The sequence below is a fragment of the Vanderwaltozyma polyspora genome, genomic scaffold (genome assembly GCF_000150035.1).
Source record: "Vanderwaltozyma polyspora DSM 70294 KpolScaffold479 genomic scaffold, whole genome shotgun sequence".
Taxonomy (NCBI): Eukaryota; Fungi; Ascomycota; class Saccharomycetes; order Saccharomycetales; family Saccharomycetaceae; genus Vanderwaltozyma; species Vanderwaltozyma polyspora.
In genome coordinates this window covers 18635-43829 of record NW_001834616.1, presented here as the reverse complement: position 1 = coordinate 43829, position 25195 = coordinate 18635, and the positions used below count along the sequence as shown (strand labels likewise).

Sequence of the window (25195 nt, the reverse complement as noted above, 5' to 3'; positions counted from 1 at the left end):
CAGGATTTTTTCTTATATTACAATTAGAAAACAAAGTTAAATAAATAAATATAATAAGGTAAAGGTATACCACAGGTCTGTATTAAGAGGCAACGTTATATTGTTGATCAGGTAAATATATTGTTGATTTTAAAAATAAAAAAGATTAAAAAATTTTGTTATCATGGGTCAAATTCTATCTAATCCCATTGTTGAAAAACATATCGAATCTTCTAAGGATGAATTCACTGCTTTTGGTTTATGTGATATGCAAGGTTGGCGTATGTCAATGGAGGATGCTCATATTACCCAGTTGAATATTGGTGATGGTTCAACTTCCAAGGATCATATTGCTTTTTACTCGATCTTTGATGGTCATGGTGGTTCAACTGTTTCACAATTTTGTGGTGAAAAGTGTACTTCTATCTTGCAGAAAGAACCTAATTTTATCAAAGGTGATTTGAAACAATGTTTAATTGATTTATATCTATCTACAGACAAGGAATTGTTGAAGGAGCCTGCTATTAGAAATGACCATAGTGGGTGTACCGCTACTTCCATCTTGGTTTCTAAATTGCAAAACTTGGTTGTTTGTGCAAACGCTGGTGATTCAAGAACTGTTTTATCTACTAATGGTATCGCAAAGGCTTTGTCCTATGATCATAAACCTACTTTAGCTAGTGAAAAGTCAAGAATTGTCGCTGCTGGTGGGTTTGTAGAAATGGATCGTGTCAACGGTAATTTGGCTTTGTCAAGAGCCATCGGTGATTTCGAATTCAAATCAAATGATGAATTATCTCCTGAAGAACAAATTGTCACTTGTGTGCCAGACGTTATGGAACATTCGCTAGATTACTCAAAGGATGATTTCGTCATCTTGGCTTGTGACGGTATTTGGGATTGTTTGACTTCTCAAGAATGTGTGGATTTGGTTAATTACGGTATTTCAAAAGGTGATATGACTTTAGCAGATATCTCTTCAAGAATTATTGATGTTTGCTGTGCACCAACTACAGAAGGTACAGGTATCGGTTGTGATAATATGAGTATTGTAATTGTAGCATTATTAAAGGAAAATGAATCCGAAGATGAATGGTTTACCAGAATAAGGAATAAAAAATACCAAGTTAATGAAACTTTTGCTACCAAGAGAAGAAAGATCTTTAATTATTTCCAATTCCCTGAAAACGATCCAAACAATGATGATGATGACAAAAACCCTGTATTCGATGTTACTTTAAGAAAAGTCTCCCCTGAAGAAGCTAGCAGAGATGCAGAAAAGAAGAGAATCAGCGGCCCTGTCGATTTATTGTCATTAGAGGCTATATTGGGTGCCAGTGGTATTGAAATCACAACTAATGGTGAAAATGGCGATGGTAACGGTGCACCTATCATTACTGGTAGTGCGTTATCTGAAATGCTAGCTTCCTTAAGTAATGCTGCTGCCGGTGAAACAGAACCTGAAGATTTTGATCCGGAAGATGATGACAAATTACAAGAAATTAAATAATGCCACTCATTATTGTTTTGTATAAATATATCAATTTAAGTATGTATGTATGTTAAACTACATATACGAAATCTAAGATCCGTTAAGGTTCAGTTACCCAATCCCTCCTACGTTACAAAATCTACCAACACAACATGGATGAAGAGGGATCGGAATAGTATATGAGCATGTAATGTATAATGAATGATAATATAAGTAAATAACAATAACTGATTATTCACCATAAATTTTACAAGAAGTTTCCCATACAGTGTCGACAAATTCATCGTATGGGATATTTTTCAATTGAGAAACTACAATTGCGACTTGTTCTACAAGACAAGGTTCATTTCTTGATTTAACCATAGTTACTTGTTTCTCATCATCAGGTTTCCCTTGTAACTTATCCTTTTTAACAGTTTTGTAAGGTTCTTCGTATCTTGGCTGGATCTCACCATCTTCTTTGTGAAGCCATTGGTAAGAAGGATGGGACTTTCTGATTTCACACCATGGGGAATCTGTTTCGATAAGGATACGATCCAACGGTATCTCCTTGACGGTATCTAGATTCTGTTGGGATCTCAAAGAGGCACCATTTAAACCGATGTAGATGTTAGGAGATAGGTTGACCAGATCGCACATATCCTGGGTCGAGTCGGTAAAAGAATGGACTACCATTAGCCTTTGGTCAGAGAATTTGTAGAGACGAGGAGGATCGTTGGGTGATATCATTGATGTGTCATGGTAACCATTTATGAATTGGTTTAAAATTGGGATGAAATCTTCACTACAGTTTCTCATGTGTAAGAATAGAGGCAGGTGTTGTAGTTGAGGGTCACAAGATAGTTTCAATTGTTCCTTGAAGAAGAGCAGTTGCATTTCTTTGGAAGAGTAGTTGAGTCTATCGTAATCCAGTCCCATTTCACCCAGGGCTCTAAATTTTGGATCATTCAAAGAATCCTTCCACAGTTGTAATAATAGGTTCAAGTTTTCAACAGGCACAAGTGGTGAATCCTGAGCCAATTGGAAGAATTGGTCATTTGAGAGAGTGTGGTCAGTCTTGTTGTTGTAGTTGTTGTTATAAGTGATGAATTCGTTAACAGAACAAGGATGTACACCTATAGTGTAGTATAAGGAAGGTAGTTTGAAAAGAGAGGTAGTAGCGTATTCATTTGCAATGGATTTTGTGATGATAGATTCTTTTATAGAGGAACCAGTAAGTAGGCAACAGAGTACATTTTGTTGGTAAGCTCTTTTGAAGACGTTGATCAGATCTATATCATGATATTTTTTACCATTATAAGATCCATGAAACATGCAATCAGTAGCGTTGACTGCGATATCATAGAAACGTTTACCCATCCTCACCATTCTTGGCAGTCTTGACTAGAAAGAACATCAGAATATGAAGAATGGGTGATTACCAAAGTAGCAAAGTACTAATGTACTAATATCTTATCCCATCTGATCCCATCTGATCTCATCTCACCTCATCTCATCTCATCCCATCTCGTCCTGGGCCAAGCCAAGCCAAGCCAAGTCGTAAGAAACGGTCTGCGTTGGTCATGATGACCACGTCTGACTTTTAGCCATTGCAGCGACAACAACGACGACAACACCAAACATCAAACATCAAACATCAAACACATCGACAGCTCCCTTCCCACCTGAACAACAACAACAACAACAACAACAACAACAACACGTCAGATGCTTTATATCTCAAGTCAACTTGTAGCAGTGAGCTGTCGTCGTCGTCGTCGTCGTGCTGTGCTGTGCTCTGTCGATTCGATTCGATTCGATTCGATGCTCTGATGGAGATGTTGGTGATGAGGATGAGGATGAGTTGGTGATGGCCTTGGTCTTGGTCTTGGTCTTGGTGTAGGCGATGAGTTGGTGATGAGTGGTTGTTGATGAAAGTTTCGGTTTCGAGATGAGTTTCGTCCTTCGAGTCGAAAAGTTGAAACATTTAGTTAGGCCATCTCGATCGAAAGTGGGCTTAATCACTCTATTAAAACATGTTATATTAGTGTTTTTGGTGTTTAATATTTGGATATTTATATATCTCATCGATTCTTTGTATTGTTGTCTCTTGTCTCTTGCTGTTCTTAAAAGTAGAGTGTTCGTTCTATTGCTTACATTGTAATATAAATAGATATTATACGTTTTTGGTATTATTATTCTAGGTTTATAATATTCTAGTTTGCGTCTGTGTGTGTGTGTGTGTGTGTGTGTGTGCTTTGTTTTTAGCCATTTCTGTTCCAAATCATGTCAAATACTGCTGTTGTCGTACAACAGCGGGATTCTCCTTCTTCTGATTCAAGTTCTTCTCAAAAGAATCCTTCTTCTTGGGATCCTCAAGATGATATCTTGTTGAGACATTTGAAAGAAGTCAAAAAAATGGGATGGAAGGACATCTCAAAATATTTCAACAATAGAACTCCAAATGCTTGTCAGTTCAGGTGGAGAAGGTTGAAGTCGGGAAATTTGAAATCAAACAAAACTGCTACTATAAACATCAACGAATATAACATAGAACTGGCTATTCCTGATAATGTAAATGTATGCATCCCCCAGCAACAACAACAACAATCTCCAGCTCCCCAACAGCAACACCAAGCCGTCAAGACTAATTCAGTTCAACAGGTCCCTATCCAGGTTCAGGTACCTTCCATTCCTCAGCATCCTCCTACTTTCTCTCCTGTCTTTACCCATTCAAACCCATATGACTCCTCCTCAACAACTGCCAATACAGGCACAGGCACTGGCAGCTCTTCTAATTCAGGCTCATTCATTAAACCAAGGTCCATGTCTCACTCTCTTTCAAAACCAAACCAATCTTTCAACACACCATTAGTAAACCCAGCAGGTCCTCGTTCTCAGTCTGTCAACGTATTGCCTCCAGATCAAGAAAATATAGGTTTCGTGCCAAAAATCATCGTAAGATCAAGAAGAAGCTCGTTTGCTCATACATCTACTGCTGCTCAGCAACAAAACCCATTGAACTTATCGGCACCTTTCCCAATCATAAATCATCACCATCTATCTACAAAATCAAGGAAAAATTCGTTCTCAACTAGATCAAGACGTTCTTCTTTCAACTTCTCTTCAAGCACCCCATTGTCAAGAAGACACTCCGTCGTGTCCTCGACTCCAAACATAGCAACTCCAACTCAACAAAACCTAAGAAGAAACTCAATCGTCCAAAACTCAAGATCTTCTTCCACTTCCATGGGAACTACTTACATGGATCTCCCACCTCATCTAAGAAGAGGTACCACCCAACAGCCACAACTAGTCCCACAGAGCCATCAACAACCTCAACAAGTTCAACAAGCGCCATCAAAAATAAGCTGGACACCAGATGAAGACAAAATATTGCTCGAATCTGGAAGAAAGATGTCTTCTTTGGAATTGTCGTTGTTGTTACCAAACAAACCAGATATAGAAATAAGATCAAGACTAGCAACTTTGCTATCAGAAACATCAGCTGTCTCGACTAATTCTCAAAATACCCCTTCACCTTCAGCATCGCAATCACCTTTGAATTCCCCAAGGAACACTTATATTTCGCATTCAGTTAAAACTATCGAGAGTGCTATCGATGAGGATACCTTCGATGAAGACGATGAAGAAGCTATAGTAGATGATGATGAAATAAACATCTCCAAATCAAATCATAGATTCATTAAAAACGAACATAATATGGGACACCTACGTAGAGACTCATCAGCTTCTCCACCAACCTCTAAAGACATATCGCCAAACGCCTATTACTCAAATAATAGTACCGATAGCTCGAAAAATTCACCTTCTTCTCTTAATGTAAGATCAGCTTCTGTAATGAGTTCAGCAACTAGCTCAACAACTACAACTACAGCTGGTACTGCAAATACTTCTAATTCAACTAATATGTTAAACAATAAGCAATTGCCAAGTATAAGTACTCTACTCCAAGATATGATATGATATATTTCTAATTCTTAAAGAAAAAAAAAGTTAACCCATTATCAAGATTTTATAATCGTAAAACAAAAAAAAAGATTCCAACCTAAAACCATAATTCATTTCATTTCAAAACAATTCCCAATGAAAGCATAGTTACTTCATTTCTACAAGAAACTACTTGTTGTCACAATATCATGTTAATAGAATACCATTTATACAATTCTATACTAAGCAAAGTTTGGTTTATTATGTAAAGTATCATTAAAATCATCGTTTATATTTATATAGACATAACTAAATACATACATATATATATAATTATATATATATTGAAATAGTTATCAATATATATCAATCGTATAAAATATTTTTCACGTTAAAATATTCTTTATACATTAAATGACAATTCGTAAAATCATATCATTACAAAAGGACATAAATTGTTGGCTCGTCTAACCATAGATATACTTACATTAAATTCATAAACGTATTAGATCATTAATAGTCATTAATTCATCACGACATTTTTTCATAATTTTATATTTAAAAGACAATATTCTTGTGGTAGTCACTGTTTATTGTTCATACAGTTACTTTTCATTACTGATAGAAAAAAAAATTACATTTCATAAAATAGAAATTTTTTGAAAAAGAGCAAAACTTTATCATATAACATTATTTCCAAACCGAACTGTTACCATTACCATTATTCTCAAAAGAAGAATAATGGGATCTCAAATCCAATCCACTTAAAGATCTGTTCAAACCTTCTTCCAATTGACTGCTGAAAGCAGCGATTGATCTTGTTCTAGTTGTAGGGAACATAACCGCTTCATCACTGACTCCACCCAACACTTCCAATTCCACAGGGATATTTGAAGAGGATAGGCTTGAAGTGAGTAAATTATTAACAGCAGAATTGGGATATATTGATGGGATGTTTGTTTGACTTGTGGTATTATTTAATTGAACATGCTGAGTGGTAGGGGATATACCCTGGTTTCTCAAAATCGAATAGTTGTTGTTCATTGGAGACATATTAGATAATGAAACATTGGATGGGTAACCATTTACTAATCTTGGAGAGTTCATTGATTGTTGATGGAAACTTGATCTATTTGGAGAAATCGTATTATCATTACTAAAGCCCAAACCTATGTTATTTACATAGTTATGGGCATTATTATCATTAGAATTATCATTAGAATTATTATTGGCACCTGAAAGTAATTGGTTATGCGTAGAAATGGCAAAAGTCTGTTGTTGTTCTAATGCAGGAGAACCGAACACCTGTGGTTTTGGGACTGAATTCTCCATGTTTGCAGTTCTTTGTATAATTATATTACTTTGATCAACAGTCTCTATCAAACCCAATAAACAACAAACGGCAGTAACAATGTTTTTCAAAGTCTGAGATAGTCCTAGAGGGTATACCAGTTTGTTGTAATTGCGTTGGCTATCTCTGAATAGTAGCAATTGTGAATATATTTCTAAGGTATCAGGATCATTAAAATCTATATTGGTAGGCAGTGATGAACCTGTAGATAAGATAGCATTTGAAGACTGTGGAAATGGAGCATAGTACCTGCTATTGCTATTCACTGGCGTAAAATTCAACATTGGACTATGTTGTTGATCGTTGTAATTAATAGTACTCACGAATTGTTGCTGCTGTTGTTGCTGTTGTTGCTGTTGTTGTTGCTGTTGTTGTTGCTGTTGTTGTTGTTGTTGTTGATGGTGATGATTTCTTGAATTATTGTTACCATTATTATGTTTATTTAAAGAAGCATTTGAAGAGTTTCTATGTTGCTCTTCTAATTGACCTCTTTTCTCTCTTTTTTCCCTTTCGATGCGTTCTCTTTCAGCTAATGGTAACATTTTTTTCAATTCAACACGCAATTTCCTCCCACCAATATCTCTTCCATTTAAAGAATCAATAATCTGTTGTGCCTCTATAGAAGTAGAAAAATTAGCGAATGCCAAACCTCTGAATACGCCATTATCAAAATGATAATTAAAAGCATAAGGCAAAGGCAAATCTAGTTCTGTCATAAAATCCAAAAGCTGTTCTCTTTTAACAGAAAATGGTATATTTTTAATGACAATGGCAGTTGGAATAACATCTTCGTCTACCTCTGCAGAGAGATTCCCCCGCGTTGGCGACGTATTTAACTCTTCAACATCCTCTTTATCATTCATAGTTCCCAGTAGATATATGTATATGAATATCTATCCACTTCTCTGCTGTGTTTTTTTACGTTCTGTTTTATCTTCTTTTAAAAATCAAATTCGTCCTTGTAAACTACTTCCTCATGTATCTTCCCTCGACCACAATTCTAAATAAATTATCAAAAATTATTACACACACACGCAGTCTCTCTCTTTCTCTTGCTCTCCACAAATTAAATCAATGAAACCAAAAATACAACTGGTAAATATATATAAATGCTAATTGATAAGGAAACAAATGCTAACCACAATGTATAAACTGGCCTTAAAATATAAATTTTAAACAATAATTTCACCTCTGAAAATTGTTAAAAGTACCATATGAGATACAAATATCCACTTTCAACTTATAAAATATACTTCAATCTTCCAATTATAATATATTCCTAGCGCTGTTTTGATCGTTTCTTGTATCTTATACCTATACTTGCAGTTTATATCCAATAGATCAATGGATAGTTTTCCCCCCCTTCTTATAAGGTTTCTTCTTTTTATATTTGCCAAAAATCTTGAACCCAGAGAGAGAAAAATATTCACGTTTCTTTTTTGAATATTAGATTATTTATTTTTTGTTTGTTTGTCCCAAAACGGAAACCCGTTGATTTAGTTTCCACATTCGGACTTTTGCCTATTCCGGGCAAAAAACCACAAGTTTCTTGATAACGGCGCTAGCAACATGGATACGATCCCAAACGTGAAAACCGGGGTAAAGATGGGGGGGAAAGAGACAAATGGCTGTATATATTGTGTTTATGTCAGTGCGACGCTACCAATATATCATCTCATTTTGTTCATCCAATAAAATTCATACAACCAAACCATCGACAAGAAGACAATACAATGCAATGCAATGCAATACCTTCGAATGTTTCGAGTATGATGGGATATATAAAACAACGGTGGTCAGGTTGGTGGTTTTTGAGGGGTCGTCGTCGTACCTCCCTTTCCCTTCAACCAAGACACTCGTCCATACCCCTTTCCCCAGCTGTTGGCATGCTTTACCGTTGCTTAGATGCAATACGAATCACGGTTACCTGTCAACCGAAGGTAATTAATGATATCCATGTCTTCTTATTCTTACTCTCCTTTTCCTCTAGTTCGAAATTGAAATTCAAATGCCGTCAGGATGATGCAATTGAAGTTACATAAGTCTATCTTTCTCTATGGACAGGTGTTTTATCTGACCTATACAACGTATACTTTCGGTACTATGTGTATATGTGGGTATATATGCCTAATATTTACTATATATGTAATGCCGTCTCTTGTCAAAATGCATTCATTAGGTTTCATCAGATATATCTATCTGCCTATCTGTCTATCTATCTATCTATCTATCTATATCTATTTCTTTTTAAGTTTCCGTTTAGCATAATCTAATACTTGCGAATTACTTTCTTTAGATACGAAAAACTTTCTCTTTCTATCATCTTTCCATATCAACACACCAATGTCCTGAGCATATGAGTATAACATGTCGTATTCCTGTTTGTTATCAAAATCAGAATATAGCGACCCTTCGTAACTTATAATTCTGTCTAATTCCAGTTGCCATAGTTTGATCTGATCAACCACAGTTGGAGGAAGTATTTGTAAAGTTTCTTTAGAGTTTTGATCCAGTTCTAGTTTCTTCTTTAACCTTTCTTCCGCCAACCTTCTCATTTGTGGATGTGCATGTGTCTCTAGATACGCAATAATTTGTTCCGCTGTAATACCGTTCGAAAGTGCATTTCTAATGGATTCCCTAGTGATTTGACCTGTAACCATATTAGAAAATCTAGTCTTCAGATGTACAAAAAGGGATAAGATCGCAATTTGCAATGGAGAGTTAGAGTAAGAATACAATTTAAAGTTGGTCTCCACTACCAATGCACCATCTTGAATGTTTTGTCCCTGAGTACCAACTTGTTCATCCACGTCTGCAGAACCACTTGTTGCACCGCTTGGTTCATCTTTACTTTGTGTCAAGACACTGTCCATTGCACTTGATGCGTTTCTCACTGTTCTCGAATCAGAAGTCAACATAGTCGCCAATCTAGTTGGGTAAAAAACGTTTGTATTTGAATTCTTTTGAAAGATCAACCCATAATCCCTCATATCTTTCATCATTGTCTTTTGAGTGGCACTCAACTCTTCTGTGCTATAAGCTTTACCAAATTCCAAAGCACCTAACATGAATATAAAGTGTAACACATCTACGGGATTCATACGGAAAGTTTCTGCCATTTTCAAATACTGCAATAGCAAAGTCCAAATCTGTAAATTCACCTCTTGCAATAAAAATTGGAAGCCTTCATTTGTGATTTTAAACTCACCTGTACTTTCAACCTCTTCCATCAATTTACTATGTTTCAACAAGTTCAAAACATTATCCGAAGGAATGCTCACCAACGGTGTTCCCACCATGAAATGCAAGATTGTTTCCCATTTATCAGCAGAATAGCTATCCAACATTGCCCTAGTGACAAGATCATTATCTGAATCCACGACAATACCAAATGAATTGTTAATCTCACCACCACTCAATGCATTCCTCAAACTTTTTCTAAAAGTTGGATTCAAATTAACCATGATTGAACCTGGTTCTTTGCCTGGAATCAACAAATTCAAAGATTTCATACATTTAATCGATTCTTGAAACTGTACTTTTGCACTTGCTTTAACCCATCGATCTAGATCACGTAACGAAATCTCATTATCATTGAAAACCATAGACATAATGAAAAATTTCGCCAATTGAGGTAGCAAACGATATATAGCCAAACAAGTAGCTGGCGACTCGTACAACTTACATTGCACAGGTTGAGGCAATTCCTCCAAATACTGATTAACAGATTGTTTAGCCAAATCAGCACTCATCTCTTCCAAGTAAGTTTTGTTTTTATTATTCCCCGTGCTGCAGTTAAATCAAGACCAAAACAAACAATAAAAAACCCACGCCAAGCACCCTTTGAATCAACTCAACAAAACTATTGAACCCTGAACTATCCTACAACATAAACAAATGAACCTCTATAATCATGTAAAGTATCTCATCCTAATATAGCTTAATTATAGGAAAGGCCTTAAAACATTAATAGATGGATGGGAATGGGAATTCTATCTATTAATGATTCTATACAAATTAGCAGTCACAATTAACGACAGCTTATTTTCCATTTTCGATCTGAAATAATTTTTCATTTTTCCATTTTCGAAAAGTTCGAAGTGTTGGAAAAAGTGAAAAATTATTTTAGCGATGAGGTTAATAATATTATCATATTAATAAGAAAGTAATATATTGTAAAGGTTTGATTTGTTTTAAAACTTTTGAAGTGATTGTAGTTTATCTGGTTGATTTCTGAGACTCGTTTTGATCGGATTAAGTTGCTGTGTTGGTGTTTTAGGTCTGTGGTTAATAATAAAAGTGGGACCTAGGTGAGAGATATTACGATTTTTTGAGGGTCCGAAACTTTTTATTCTTTGATTTGATTTAGAGCTGATTTCATTTGATCTAGAGTTGGATTAGATTTGAATTTGGATTAGATTTCAACAATGGTTGTTAAACGCGAGGATAATGTCAAGGATGAGGATTTCGAAGCTCTTTTGAAACCTGTCTATAAGGGTAAGAAACTTACTGACGCTGTTAGCACTGCAGAAGATAAATGGAATTTGTTACCTGCATTTCTGAAGGTCAAAGGTTTGGTGAAACAACATTTAGATTCTTTTAATTATTTCGTTGACGTGGATTTGAAAAAGATTATAAAGGCTAATCAGTTGATATTAAGTGATGTTGATCCCGAATTTTACTTGAAGTACGTCGATATCCGGATTGGTCAGAGATCTTCTTCTAGTTCAAAGGATTATTTGACTCCTCCTCATGAATGTAGATTGAGAGATATGACTTATTCCGCTCCAATTTACGTTGACATCGAATATACAAGGGGTAGAAACATTATTATGCATAAAGATGTAGAGATAGGTAGAATGCCAATTATGTTGAGATCAAATAAATGTATCTTGAATGGTGCAGACGATTCTATGATGGCTAAATTAAATGAATGTCCGTTGGATCCTGGTGGTTACTTCATTGTAAATGGTACTGAAAAAGTTATATTGGTTCAAGAACAATTATCAAAGAATCGTATTATTGTAGAGGCAGACGAGAAAAAAGAAATCGTACAAGCTTCAGTCACCTCTTCTACACACGAAAGAAAATCGAAAACTTATGTCGTTACTAAAAATGGTAAAATATATTTAAAGCATAATTCCATCGCCGAAGAAGTACCAATCGCTATTGTCTTGAAGGCTTGTGGTATTATCTCGGATTTGGAAATCATGCAATTGGTATGTGGTAACGATAGTAGTTACCAAGATATATTTGCAGTCAATTTGGAAGAGGCTGCAAAATATAATATTTATACTCAAAGACAAGCTTTGGAATACATTGGTGGTAAGGTGAAGACTATTAGAAGACAAAAATTATCTATTCTACAAGAAGGTATTGAAGCTATTGCAACTACAGTCATTGCTCATTTGACTGTAGAAGCTTTGGATTTTAGAGAAAAAGCCCTATATGTCGCCATGATGGCTCGTAGAGTGGTTATGGCTATGCACAACCCAAAAATGGTCGACGATAGAGATTATGTCGGTAATAAACGTTTGGAATTGGCCGGTCAATTGATCTCTTTATTATTCGAAGATTTGTTCAAGAAATTTAATAGTGATTTTAAGGCAAGTATTGATAAAGTTTTGAAAAAACCAAATAGAGCCATGGAGTATGACGCATTGTTGTCGATTAACGTTCATTCTAATAATATCACAAGTGGTCTAAACAGAGCCATCTCTACAGGTAATTGGTCTTTGAAGAGATTTAAGATGGAAAGAGCCGGTGTCACACATGTCTTGTCAAGATTATCATATATTTCTGCTCTGGGTATGATGACAAGAATTTCATCTCAATTCGAAAAATCTAGAAAAGTTTCTGGTCCAAGAGCTTTGCAACCATCTCAATTCGGTATGTTATGTACCGCCGATACTCCAGAAGGTGAAGCATGTGGTCTAGTTAAAAACTTAGCATTAATGACGCATATTACTACTGATGATGAAGAAGAACCAATTAAAAATCTATGTTTTGTATTGGGTGTTGAAAACATCTGTTTAGTAGATAGTGCCACTCTGCATTTAAATTATACCGTTCACTTGAATGGTACTTTAATTGGTACAATTAGATTCCCAGCTAGATTTGTTTCCCAATTTAGACACTTGAGAAGAACAGGTAAAGTCTCTGAATTTATTTCGATTTACACTAATTCTCACCAAAGAGCTGTTCATATTGCCACTGATGGTGGTAGAATTTGTAGACCGTTAATCATAGTGACAGCTGGAAAATCACACGTTAATGCTGAACACTTGAAAGAATTATTAGAAGGTAAATTGGTTTTTGATGATTTTTTGAAACTCGGATTGGTAGAATATCTAGATGTCAATGAAGAAAATGATTCTTTCATTGCTTTATATGAAAAGGACATTAATGAAAATGTTACACATATGGAAATTGAACCTTTCACTGTTTTAGGTGCAGTTGCAGGTTTGATTCCATATCCTCACCATAACCAATCTCCACGTAACACATATCAATGTGCGATGGGTAAGCAAGCCATTGGTGCAATCGCATATAATCAATTTAAGAGAATCGATACACTATTATACTTAATGATCTATCCTCAACAACCAATGGTCAAAACAAAGACTATTGAACTGATTGATTATGATAAATTACCAGCTGGTCAAAATGCTACTGTTGCAGTTATGTCTTACTCTGGTTATGATATTGAAGATGCTTTGGTTTTGAATAAATCATCCATTGATAGAGGTTTTGGTCGTTGTGAAACACGTAGAAAAACCACAACTGTCTTAAAGAAATATCCAAATCATACACAAGATATCATTGGTGGTATGCGTGTTGATGAAAATGGTAAACCGATCTGGCAACACGAACCATTAGGCCCAGATGGTTTAGGTGAAGTTGGTGTTCAAGTTACCAGTGGTCAAATCTATATTAACAAATCTGTCCCAACAAATAGTGGTGAAGGTGTGCTAGCAAATACTCAAGCTCAATATAAGGAAACTCCTGTTATTTACAGAGCACCAGAACCATCTCGTATTGATCAAGTTATGATGTCTGTGTCTGATAATGATCAAGCTTTAATCAAAGTTTTATTGAGACAAAACAGAAGACCTGAATTAGGTGACAAATTCTCATCGAGACATGGTCAGAAGGGTGTTTGTGGTATTATTGTGAATCATGAAGATATGCCTTTTAATGATGATGGTATTTCACCAGATATTATTATGAATCCTCATGGTTTCCCATCTCGTATGACTGTCGGTAAAATGATTGAGTTAGTTTCTGGTAAAGCAGGTGTTCTGAACGGTAGTCTTGAATATGGTACTTGTTTTGGTGGTTCCAAACTGGAAGATATGTCTAGAATTTTGGTTGATAAAGGTTTCAACTATTCTGGTAAGGATATGTTGTATTCAGGTATAACAGGTGAATGTTTACAAGCTTATATTTTCTTTGGTCCTATCTACTATCAAAAGTTGAAGCATATGGTTTTGGATAAGATGCATGCAAGAGCCAGAGGTCCAAGAGCTGTTTTAACTCGTCAACCAACAGAAGGTAGATCAAGAGATGGTGGTTTAAGATTAGGTGAAATGGAAAGAGATTGTGTTATCGCATATGGTGCTTCCCAATTATTATTAGAAAGATTGATGATCAGTTCAGATGCTTTCGAAGTGGATGTCTGTGATAAGTGTGGTTTGATGGGCTACAGTGGCTGGTGTTCTACTTGTAAGAGTGCAGAACATAATAATAAAATGACTATTCCATACGCTGCAAAACTGTTGTTCCAAGAATTATTATCAATGAACATCGCTCCAAGATTGAGATTAGAAGACATTTTCCAACAATGATAGAGCATCAGAGGCTAATTCTTCTTCAAATCTAAAACTTGCATTAATCAGTTATTTTATTATTAACTTCCCCTTTTAAAAAGCATTTCATCTAGAAAGTTTATCACTTCATTTCATAGATAAAAAAAAGTAGATACTTTAAGGAACTGTTATTATTTATTGTAATAACAATTATATATAGTTCTGTTTACATATATAGATAAAACATTCAAGCAAATAAAATAATCCTATATTTTGAATATTTTGGAGACAGTCACGAAGAAAATATTAACTTGTATTCAACTTTTAAACGGTCAGCCAACTCTTCCATTGTCAATTCCTTATTTGAAGCATTAGCTAGTTCTTTATCAAATTTCTCGAATTGTTTTAACTTGTATTCCTCAGCTTGTTGAATTTTTTCATCCATCTTCTCTTTATATTCAATTTGATCATCTATTGGAAGAGCTTTGAATTCTTCAGAATCTAAGATATTGTCAATCTCGTTCTGTAAACCATCATCAAACTGATACTCGATCTTACGTTTTTCAGCTTCGATTTCTTTCCTTCTAAACTCTTCATAGCCGCCCATCTTATCTATCCTGAATCTCAATGAGTTGAATATATAAGACATCCCAGCTTTAGAGACACCTCTCCATTTTTCAATGAGCTTCAAGTTCTTGTCCTGTTCTTCATAACGGTTGAGAATCTTTATAGATTGTTTCAATTGATCGATTTTTTTAGAGACCTCAGCAAGCTCCTTGGATAGTTCATTGTTCAAGATTCTCAACTCTTTAGAAGAATCATTTGCATTAACTTTGTTAAACCCTTTATTTATAGAACTCTTACCCAAGTCAGTTAATAATGGTCTTTTATCTGGATCATTTACTTTAACCTTTGGATCAGCTTTCCCATTTGGTGAACTATTAATAAGTGTGGTATCATCCATAATGGCCTTCTATTATATATGTGTTTGTGATAAATTCAAACAACTAAAAACAAAATAATGTTATAGAGTTCGGAGAAGAGACTTATTCTAACCTAGTTTGTTATTCTTCTATTTATTGATGTTTCTTCCTTATTTAACTATTAAATTACCGGAAATTAAGATGTTTCTTTCTTAAAGGTTTAATATGGTATGCAGATATATAATTTATATATTACTATTATGGATGTTATTTTAAAGTATACGATTTTCTTAAGATGACAATTCATTTCATCACAACAATTACTCAGAATCGGATATTTCGATATCACTTAGTTCATCTTCGTCTTCATATTCTTCCAACTGGATTTGCTTGCGGTGAGATTTCAAATAAGGACCCAATGGGGTCTCTTCCCAAGTGACATCGGCAAGGAATTTAGTTGCTTGAGATGTATTGCTTGGGGAATAGATTACGTTGGATCTCATTCTTTCAATATATTGGCAATGTTGAGTCAATTTATCACTTAGGTGGTATAATGGACTATTGAATTGGCCATTCGTTACGATATCATTAAAGCGACGAATAGATAGAATTACTGGGGTAACTAATTCTGGGAATGAAATGCTCTTACAATAAGCAATTAAAAATTCAGCGATAACTGCAATAAGTTCAGACCAGGCTCCTGTTTGATACACCTTGGTGCCAATATATTCTGGTGAACATTTAAAATTTAAGAAGAAATCAAACTCTTCCAACTCTTCATTTTTTCTACCTGGTTTGGCAAAAGTATTGGAAAATAATATTTCACTGATGTATGGGAATACCGGGATCGATAATCCTGTCTGTTGTATAATGTTTATCAAAGTCCTTAATAAATAGAATCTCAATGGTAAAAATTGTTCTGTTGGAATTAATCTCATGAAACTAATTGTAGTTGATATTATAGGTTGGGCAAGCTGCTTTGCTGGAGAATCTTTATTCTTTAAATCCAAATCATATGTTGCAATCAATACTTTTGACCAGAAGTCTAATGAATGGATAAATTGCCAGTTGTAAACCGTTTTATATACATCAGTTGGATCTTCTGAGGTATTATTGCTGGAAGTTGAACTTATTGCACTTTTCAAATGTAAGGCTAACTGTCTAATTGATTCAAATCCAATAGTGTATGTGGTAGCTTCATCAATTTTGAACAGTTCTGTTATTGAGTCAATCTGACTTATGATTACTCCAATAGTATCCTTGTTGGTTTTACGACAGCCTTTGACAAAAGCAGTGTATATTAATTTTAAGGTTTTCTCCAAAAGATCTTTTTTGTATTCTGTACAAAACTCGCATAAAAAGTTGACAATGCATACCCTTGCTAGATCATCTTCAATATCAGCCCATACTGTAACTAATGAGTTAATAAGTTTTTTGGTATTCTTTTTATCAGCGATAATATACGGTAGTAACTCTTTGATTGATGATAAAACTTCGAATATGGTGTCTACATCTGTTAATGTTGATAGTAAATTCAAAAGAGAGGGCAAATGGTATTTCATCACTTCGATCAATTCAGTAACTGTGGAACCATTAGCTAAGGATCTAACACCTTTTTTTTCCTTGTATGCAACAATTTGGACAATGGCCTTTGGCAGCTTATTTAAACCAACAGCGATTACACTTTCTAAAACTTCCTCTGAAGTGATATAATAAGAATTTCCCTTAATATCAATGTTATCTTCATCTATAGCAGCCAATTGGAATGCCCTTGTAATATTTTTGATTGATTTTAAGTTTGGCTTATTAACTAATTCTGAGTCCCATTTTTTAATCATCATTTCGGTAATTTCAGTTAAATTGGAGTGATTTCTTTCCTCTTGTTGTTGTTCTTCTTCTTCTTTATCTTCATTGCCGACTAATTCTTCATGATTATCTTCCAAATATCTTTTCATTTCGGTTTCATCTTCAGAATTTAAATCTTCGGCGCTTTCATCAGAATCAGAATCATTACGTTGATTCTTTGAAATTTCTCTCATTTTCTTTGATGCTTTTGGAACACTGAACCCATCTGAAAAGAACTTCTCAACAGATAAATCTCTGAATACTTCTTCTTTAACAGATTTTCTCATACGTTGTTCATCTTTAGTACCAGCAAGTTCTCTTTTCTGTTCTAAAGTCTTGTTACCACGACGACTTTGAATTCTTTTGTTATATTCTTTGTCCTTACGTCTCTTGTCGATAGCATTTCTCAAATGCTTAGACTGAAATTTCTTTGTAGCCTTAGATACTCTGCTAGCCATGGTATTATCTCTATCAATTTCTTACCTTTTGGACTTTATTCGACACTAATGCTACTAAATTGAAACCTGAAAATTTTATACAAAAACTTAGAATCAATCAAATATTAATGTTTTGCTATTTAAGTAATTGATAAACCCCATTGCAACTGTCTACAACAGGTTAGCTTCATTCAGTAGATGCTTCTTAATATACATCTCATCTCATCTCATCCCATCTCATCTCGTCTCGTCTTGATAATTTTTCACTTTTTGATTCAAATTTTCACATGAAAGTCGGGTAAACTTTCAGGTGGTAGCGCCACCAGATCTCATTACCAATATTTTAGAATGACAGTAGCAATGGATGACGTAATAAATCAAACTATTCAGAACCAAAGGTCAGAAAGTTATCTGACATGATATTGTTCATCTATAGATTTCATTAAATGCAGTTTGAGGGTCTTATTCAAACAATGGAATCCACTTCGGTTACAGCTTGTTACATATTTCAAGAAAGTGTCAGATAAAATAAGGATATCAATTCAGTTTAGATAAGTTTGGAAACACAAGGCACGAATACTTGTAGATATATAATAGCTCCACAATTTTTTAATATTCAAAAATCATTGGTATTATTAGGAAGTGTCAGGGTTGATATAGTATGCAAATTTGTTCTTAGCCGTGTTGGTTTAGCTGAAATTGATATATAAGAGAAAAACCGATCTTACAGTTTATTTCTTGGGACAGCTTCAAACAAGAAATTGGTATTGAAGATAGTTAAGGCAGCGGTTATTTCAATATAATCATTTACGTTAACTCTTCTATTGTACCCTCTGTTCCCTCTACGAAAAGCTGTTAATTTATGACATATTTTAGCTAACTAACAGCGAAATCTGAGATTAAAAATGAAAAATTATTCGATATAAAGAAATTAAATGAGATGAGATGAGATGAGATGAGATGAGATGAAATCCCTTCAAAGTTGATAAGTAACACGGTAACTAGATCAATAGGTTAATATTTGTGGGAATCTGCTTACAAGAAGTCTCTTGATGTTTGTTGTTCGAAGATCTATCGTCTTTCAGCAATCTAGAAGGCAATTTTCAGGTTCAATAGCTTGGTTACAAGCTTGTAGTTCATGTGGCATTAAATTGCAATCTAAGAATCCAGCTTTGATTGGGTACTACACGAAACCTAAGCCTCTAGAAGTTGGAAAGGTTGAGACTTTGGAGGATGTGAAATATATGCTTTTTAGTCAGGATATACAAAAAATTAAGGAAATTGAAGATGGAACTACATTGGAAGACGAAAAAAATCGTATACCCCATTCACTGATTTGTAAACGTTGTTCAGATGCGGTGCATCAAAATAAGTACGATGTAATGGATTTCAAGAACTGTTCATTAAAGGAAGTTATACGATCTGTTCCCAATGATAAGCCGATTGTAAGCATTGCATCATTACCAGAATTCCCATTTCATGTAAATAAAAATATCCTAGAAAATGAAAAAGAATCAGTATTAGTCTTTACTAAGGCAGATCAGGTTCTCAAAACAAGCAGTGCTACTTCCACAAGATTACCGATTTTCTTTAAGGATTACTTTAAATACCATCTAGGCTTGCAAGTTAACAAAGTACTAGCTGTCTCGAGTTTGAAAAAATGGAACTTATCTGGCTTATTATCGAACCTGAGGAACAATTCATACTTTCTTGGAAATCCAAACGTTGGTAAATCTACTTTGATGAACTCATTGATTCAAAGATATAATGGTACCAAGCTGGATTTTAACAGTAATATCAGTGACGATATGGTTAACGACGCCCAACATAAACATTTAAGAAAAGCTCAGCTAGCAGGTGTTTCTCATATACCAAATCTTACAAGGGAGTGCCAAGGATACCAAGTTGATAAGAAGCGTATCTATGATCTACCAGGTTATAGTGAAAATGTAGATGAGCTACCACTTGAAAGAATAGTTAAGTCTAACTGGTTAGAATGGGTCAGAAAAACCAATTTATTCGACACTAAAAAAGTAAAGAAAAAACCATATATAACCATAAAAGGTACTGAAAATGGTAGATGTTATACCATTGGTGGTCTATTTTTTTTACAGCCTCCACCGTATTCAATAAATCAGATTATTAAATTCATTCCTGGTGAACCATATATTTTCAAGAATGTAACAAGAGCTTTAGAAACTTTCAAATCAGTATATGGCAACGATACTCCTCATCCATTGGAAAAATACTGTGGTATAAATGATGAATATTGTGACATTACTAAATATCAAAGACATGTAATCCCTCCATTTCAAGGCAGTATCGAAATTGTGTTCAAAGATATAGGTTACATCTTATTAAGATCCACCGGTAGATATTCATTCAATGGTCTATACGAGATTTGGGTACCTAAGGGAATCTCAGTGTGCATTAGAGAACCTCTAGAGAAACTAATTGAAGAAGGTTATGTCCAATATACGGAATCAAAGAATAAAATTTCAAGTTGTCCCAAAGGAAGACCATTAGTAAGTTCGACATATATAATGGACCCTAATGAAGAAGATACATTTGCTAAAATAAGAGAAATGTATTTAGACCGTACTGAAAATGAAATATCTGTTAGAAGACTAGTAAAAGAAGACCCACTAGAAGTTGTTAGCAATAAACATGATACTCCACCGAACTTATACTGGCATTACAAATGGTGAACGTATTATTTGCAAAATTAATAGTTATTCCTTCTAAAAACTCGGAACTTAAACACAGATTTTTTTAAAATTATTTAGAATTTAAGCATTTTAATCTAATTCTTGTAAATATTTATTATTTAAGACATCTTTGACATTGCTGTCAGTCTATTATATTCAAATTTCCTTTTTAATTGCTGATGGCCTCATCTCATCACTCAGCTGAGCGAGAAGAAATAAGAAGATATTTAAAGTATCAACTTCAAATTAATCAAAGGATTAAGGTAAATGAATATAATTACAGAAGGCGGTTGCTAAGAAGGGATAAAGGTATTCTACGAGTATGAATGAACAAGATGAACCGATTTTCAAATGTCAAAATTGTCAATTGCCCTTAAATATTGATACTTCATTATTAGATTTAAGTTTAGCTCAAAGAAATTTAATAGTAAATTCAACAAGTTGTCTGCCGAAATCAAGTATAAAGATACCTAATGATAGACTTCAGAGGTTATCCAAAGTGAATAAATATAGTGATTTGAAGTTCCAGAATGCAAATTTAGGAGATTCTTTTGTTTTATTGAAAGATAGTACTGCTAATGGTACTCAATCTTTTCAGAGCGCACTAGACCCTTATGTTTCTAATATGGAAACATCTGGAGATGAGCAATACTCTGGGACTACAGTGAAACAAGAGTACTCTACAAGTAAAACTTTATCTACGCATGTAAGTGTTCTGTCAAATTTATTTAATATTTTATCTGCCAAAAGTAGTATTGATTATCCGGTATGTCAAGACTGTTGCGACTGGCTTATCCAAAGACTTAAATCACAGTATGATGAAACGATTAAAGAAAGAGATACCTATAATCAATTTCTAAATCAGCTACAAGAACAGAAGAAGGTTTTTGATTCCAACAATAATAAATCAATTGATGAGGAACAAAAACTTATAGATGAGGAAAGAGATTCGCTGCTTAAGAAATTAATTAAACTGGAAGAAGAGGACGAAAGGTTAGATAAAGAGATTAGTAGCCTGGAGCATCGTTTAGAAGAGAAGAAACTAAAAGAAGATATTATCCTAGAGAATAATAATATTAAAGATCTAGAAGGAATGCAATTTGCTAAAGAAGTTCAGTCATTAAATAATCAATATGAGAGTGCATTAAACAGATTAGATACGTTAAGGAAGATTAATATATATAATGAAACTTTTAAAATATCCCATGAAGGACCATTTGGTACTATAAATGGTCTACGGCTTGGTGGATTCGATGATGTACCAGTTCCTTGGGATGAAATTAACGCTGCATTAGGACAAGTGATACTTCTTTTAGCTACTATTTCTACCAGGCTCAATTTTAAATTAGATGGATATCGTTTACAGCCTATGGGTTCCTTTTCGAAAATAGCTAAATTTGATAATGACACTCAAGATTGGATAGCACTTGAAGCTTATAATGATGAAAATTTTAAAGTTGGGAGACTTTTCCGTCGTGAAACTAATTTTGATAAATCTTTGGAATGTTTATTAACTATTATACACCAATTGTGTGTTAATTTGACCAATTCTAATATTACCGAAAGCCAACTGACCACTGCTACGTCGGGAAATCAAGAGATATCTTCAAGTCAAGAAATAGAATTGCCATATGAAATGATTAAGGATAAGATTAACAATATATCTGTAAAGTTATTTGGGAGTAAACCAAACCTGGAATGGACTACGGCAATGAAGTTAGTGCTCACCAATATTAAATGGTTATTAGCATACTCTTCTAGCCGATTGTCGAGGTCAACAGTGTAAGTAAGAATTCTCATTTAGAGTGAATTAATTATATACAGTATTGATATTTAATGTTTCAACGATTATATAGAAGTTAAAAAGAAGATTTCAGTTCAATTTTTTGGGGGTTTTTACTATATTGTTCTTGATGTTTTACTTTTATTACGATTTTAATTCTGACAACCAAACGTTAAAAAAATAATTCAAGATCAAAAAATTTATCATATCATATTGACCCTGTTAAATTGGCAACATTTTCTAACGAACAAATTTGTCTATCATCTTACTGATTATGAAATTAATTAAAATGTCTATTATATTCTTTTTAAATATGCCACTTTAAATAAATTGTAGGTAGTTAAAAATGAATGATTTGTTTTAATAAGAAGTAAATAAATTAAGTTTACATTAAAACACCCTTAGTGGAAGGAACATCATTTGTACCATTTGAAGAGATTGCTTCTCTTAGAGCTATAGCCAATGCTTTAAAAGCACTTTCTGATCTGTGATGGTCATTAAAACCTCTTAAACAATCTACATGCAGAGTAATTCTAGAAGATTCAGCAAAACTTTCCAAGAAATGAGGGATCATTTCACAAGAAAGATCACCAATTTTCTCTCTTTTTAAACCCAAATCAATTACAGCATACGGTCTGTTTGATAAATCTACAACAGCACGGGATAATGCTTCATCCAAGGGAGCAAACCCAGTACCAAATCGTTTGACACCACGAACTGCACCTAATGCTTCTTTAAAAGCTTCACCTAGTGCAATACCACAATCTTCTGTTGTATGATGGTCATCAATATGTAAGTCACCTATACATTCGACTATCAAGGACCAACCAGAATGTTTAGCTAGAGCATGGATCATATGGTCTAAAAATCCCACACCTGTTTGAATATCAATAACTTGAGAATTTGTGGATTGCGTAGCAACATTGTCATTGCTAATACTAGCCTTATTTTTCAGTATTGATTCTGGCATTTCAATGTAACCACCATTTAACGATATGGCAACTTGGATCTTAGTTTCATTGGTGATACGTTTCACGAAAGCCTTACGTTCAGACATTAGAATATTTCTATATTAGGTTGGTACAACTTTGAATCAGTATCTATATATCCAACAATTGAAAAGGGTCTTGCTACTTTCCCAAATCAGCTATTGGTTCTTATATATACTTAAGAATGAATAAAATTGAGTCATCTTAAAATAATATTTCCTTGATTATCAAGAAAACCACGTGACATAATTTTATACTCAATCTTAATATAATGGGAATGGATCGATCAGCTGGAACAGTAGCAAGAGACCTCTAAGATGAGATGGTAATTGATAGATGTATTAAGCTGTATGTATAATTTTTTAATGATATATTTTGTAAATTAAATAATTATTTAGATGTGTTGCACGAATTTATCTGATTCCACGTACTTCGATAGGTAGAATCCGATAGATTAAATATAAAATTGTTAGATTTGTTTATACTTTTGTATGCGTGTGGTAGTTCTTTATAATAATTTATAGAGGTTTGATGTAGTGCATTGGAAAATATGAGATATCTATGTTTGTAAATTGTAGGAAATAGTTTGAAGAATTTCTATTAGGAATTAGGGAGAAAAAACAAAATTCTGATTATTTCAACATTCTGTGAATTTTTTTATCATTTTCAACTTCTGATAAATCGTTTAATTTATCCCACCATTGGAATAAGTAACTTTCACAGATCAGTTTGAACCAAGGGGTGAATTTCAAAGATGTATCGTTAAACATTGCCTTTAATTCTGCGGCGGTAACCCATTTAATATCTCTTACTTCATTTGGACTTGGAGCAACAGTTAGAGAATTTTGGTCACTGATCTTATAGAATAAGATATAATCGATTTCATGTTCACCCCAAGGATCATTTGAAGGAGCCATATAATGAATTCTATTTAAGAAATGGAATTTACCGAATTGAGTAGTTTCATTCTGTGGGATACCCAATTCATGTTCTAATTTTCTTGTTGCTGCTGTGATAACACCATTAATCTTATCATCTAGAGTACCTTTTAAACCTATTTCATCATCAACACATAGAGGATGAGAACAACAGGTGTTTGTCCATAAATCTGGGAAAGTGATTTTTTCAGTAGCTCTTTGTTGCAATAGCAATTTACCTTCTTGATTGAATAAGAAGACGGAAAATGCTCTATGCAACAGACCTTTATTGATATTTTCCATTATATGACATAATTTTTTAGTTCCTGCACCGATGGCATTATCATTCCAATCCAAAACGATACAATTTTCGTTCATCAATCTAATCTGTTCTTCATCGTGACCAGAAAACAAATCATCTTGGTTGCTTCCATTGGATTCACTACTGGAATGAGTGTTTGGTCTTCTTTGCAAAGGGATGACCTCTTGGAACTCTTCCAAGATATCATCTGCAGATAAACCTTCGACTAATTTTGCGTATTCGGACATTATAATTCTGCAATTGTTATAGGCCTCTTGTGTTTAAATCTCAATCTTGAATTTCGAACACAATATTGAAAAATGTTAACAATAATGCTTAGTTGAGCTAACGACGTTTGTATATATATATATATATAAATGTAAATAAATATATGTATATATAAGATTGTTTCAATGCAGCTGTGTTTAATTGTTAAAAAAAACTATATTACGAACAATTAAGCAACAGCAGTAGCAACAATACAAAAAGAAAAAAAATTTTTATAAATTTTTTGAATTTTTCCAAAATTTTTTTTTATACCTCTTTCCTCTCTTTCACTTTCTCTTTCTAATTATCAAATGATTAGAAAACCAAGAATTGCACAGCAGATAGTCCAAGAAAGAAGAGCAAAAGCAAAAACAAAAATAAATATAAAGCCCAAATCTTAAATCAAAACCTTAAACAACGATATAAAAAATGGATGTATAATACACATACAAATATACAGATATT

The 25195-nt window shown here is 33.9% G+C and overlaps 12 protein-coding genes across 12 annotated transcripts; 5 read left to right on the top strand and 7 right to left on the bottom strand.

Moving 5' to 3' along the window:
* Positions 1 to 163: 163 nt before the first annotated feature.
* On the top strand, positions 164 to 1489 carry Kpol_479p20 (PP2C family serine/threonine-protein phosphatase; the record flags this gene model as incomplete). The annotated part of the gene is made up of 1 exon (XM_001643340.1): positions 164 to 1489. One exon carries the CDS (start codon positions 164 to 166, stop codon positions 1487 to 1489), a length of 1326 nt encoding a protein of 441 aa, XP_001643390.1.
* Positions 1490 to 1702: 213 nt separating this feature from the next.
* Positions 1703 to 2839, bottom strand: Kpol_479p19 (3'-5'-exodeoxyribonuclease; the record flags this gene model as incomplete). Its single annotated transcript, XM_001643339.1, has 1 exon — positions 1703 to 2839. One exon carries the CDS (start codon positions 2837 to 2839, stop codon positions 1703 to 1705), a length of 1137 nt encoding a protein of 378 aa, XP_001643389.1.
* Positions 2840 to 3736: 897 nt separating this feature from the next.
* Positions 3737 to 5437, top strand: TOD6 (Tod6p; the record flags this gene model as incomplete). Its single annotated transcript, XM_001643338.1, has 1 exon — positions 3737 to 5437. One exon carries the CDS (start codon positions 3737 to 3739, stop codon positions 5435 to 5437), a length of 1701 nt encoding a protein of 566 aa, XP_001643388.1.
* Positions 5438 to 6091: 654 nt separating this feature from the next.
* Kpol_479p17 (uncharacterized protein) lies at positions 6092 to 7615 on the bottom strand (the record flags this gene model as incomplete). The annotated part of the gene is made up of 1 exon (XM_001643337.1): positions 6092 to 7615. One exon carries the CDS (start codon positions 7613 to 7615, stop codon positions 6092 to 6094), a length of 1524 nt encoding a protein of 507 aa, XP_001643387.1.
* A 1374-nt stretch (positions 7616 to 8989) lies between these two features.
* TFB2 (TFIIH/NER complex subunit TFB2) lies at positions 8990 to 10504 on the bottom strand (the record flags this gene model as incomplete). Its single annotated transcript, XM_001643336.1, has 1 exon — positions 8990 to 10504. One exon carries the CDS (start codon positions 10502 to 10504, stop codon positions 8990 to 8992), a length of 1515 nt encoding a protein of 504 aa, XP_001643386.1.
* A 675-nt stretch (positions 10505 to 11179) lies between these two features.
* On the top strand, positions 11180 to 14599 carry RET1 (DNA-directed RNA polymerase III core subunit RET1; the record flags this gene model as incomplete). Its single annotated transcript, XM_001643335.1, has 1 exon — positions 11180 to 14599. One exon carries the CDS (start codon positions 11180 to 11182, stop codon positions 14597 to 14599), a length of 3420 nt encoding a protein of 1139 aa, XP_001643385.1.
* Positions 14600 to 14852: 253 nt separating this feature from the next.
* On the bottom strand, positions 14853 to 15524 carry MEI5 (Mei5p; the record flags this gene model as incomplete). Its single annotated transcript, XM_001643334.1, has 1 exon — positions 14853 to 15524. One exon carries the CDS (start codon positions 15522 to 15524, stop codon positions 14853 to 14855), a length of 672 nt encoding a protein of 223 aa, XP_001643384.1.
* Positions 15525 to 15803: 279 nt separating this feature from the next.
* On the bottom strand, positions 15804 to 17786 carry Kpol_479p13 (nucleolar complex 2 family protein; the record flags this gene model as incomplete). Its single annotated transcript, XM_001643333.1, has 1 exon — positions 15804 to 17786. The coding sequence occupies one exon, from the start codon at positions 17784 to 17786 to the stop codon at positions 15804 to 15806; it is 1983 nt and encodes a 660-aa protein (XP_001643383.1).
* A 1031-nt stretch (positions 17787 to 18817) lies between these two features.
* GEP3 (Gep3p) lies at positions 18818 to 20473 on the top strand (the record flags this gene model as incomplete). Its single annotated transcript, XM_001643332.1, has 1 exon — positions 18818 to 20473. One exon carries the CDS (start codon positions 18818 to 18820, stop codon positions 20471 to 20473), a length of 1656 nt encoding a protein of 551 aa, XP_001643382.1.
* Positions 20474 to 20795: 322 nt separating this feature from the next.
* Positions 20796 to 22259, top strand: VPS30 (beclin 1; the record flags this gene model as incomplete). The annotated part of the gene is made up of 1 exon (XM_001643331.1): positions 20796 to 22259. One exon carries the CDS (start codon positions 20796 to 20798, stop codon positions 22257 to 22259), a length of 1464 nt encoding a protein of 487 aa, XP_001643381.1.
* A 382-nt stretch (positions 22260 to 22641) lies between these two features.
* On the bottom strand, positions 22642 to 23313 carry HIS3 (imidazoleglycerol-phosphate dehydratase HIS3; the record flags this gene model as incomplete). The annotated part of the gene is made up of 1 exon (XM_001643330.1): positions 22642 to 23313. One exon carries the CDS (start codon positions 23311 to 23313, stop codon positions 22642 to 22644), a length of 672 nt encoding a protein of 223 aa, XP_001643380.1.
* Positions 23314 to 23877: 564 nt separating this feature from the next.
* IDI1 (isopentenyl-diphosphate delta-isomerase IDI1) lies at positions 23878 to 24711 on the bottom strand (the record flags this gene model as incomplete). Its single annotated transcript, XM_001643329.1, has 1 exon — positions 23878 to 24711. The coding sequence occupies one exon, from the start codon at positions 24709 to 24711 to the stop codon at positions 23878 to 23880; it is 834 nt and encodes a 277-aa protein (XP_001643379.1).
* Positions 24712 to 25195: the final 484 nt, after the last annotated feature.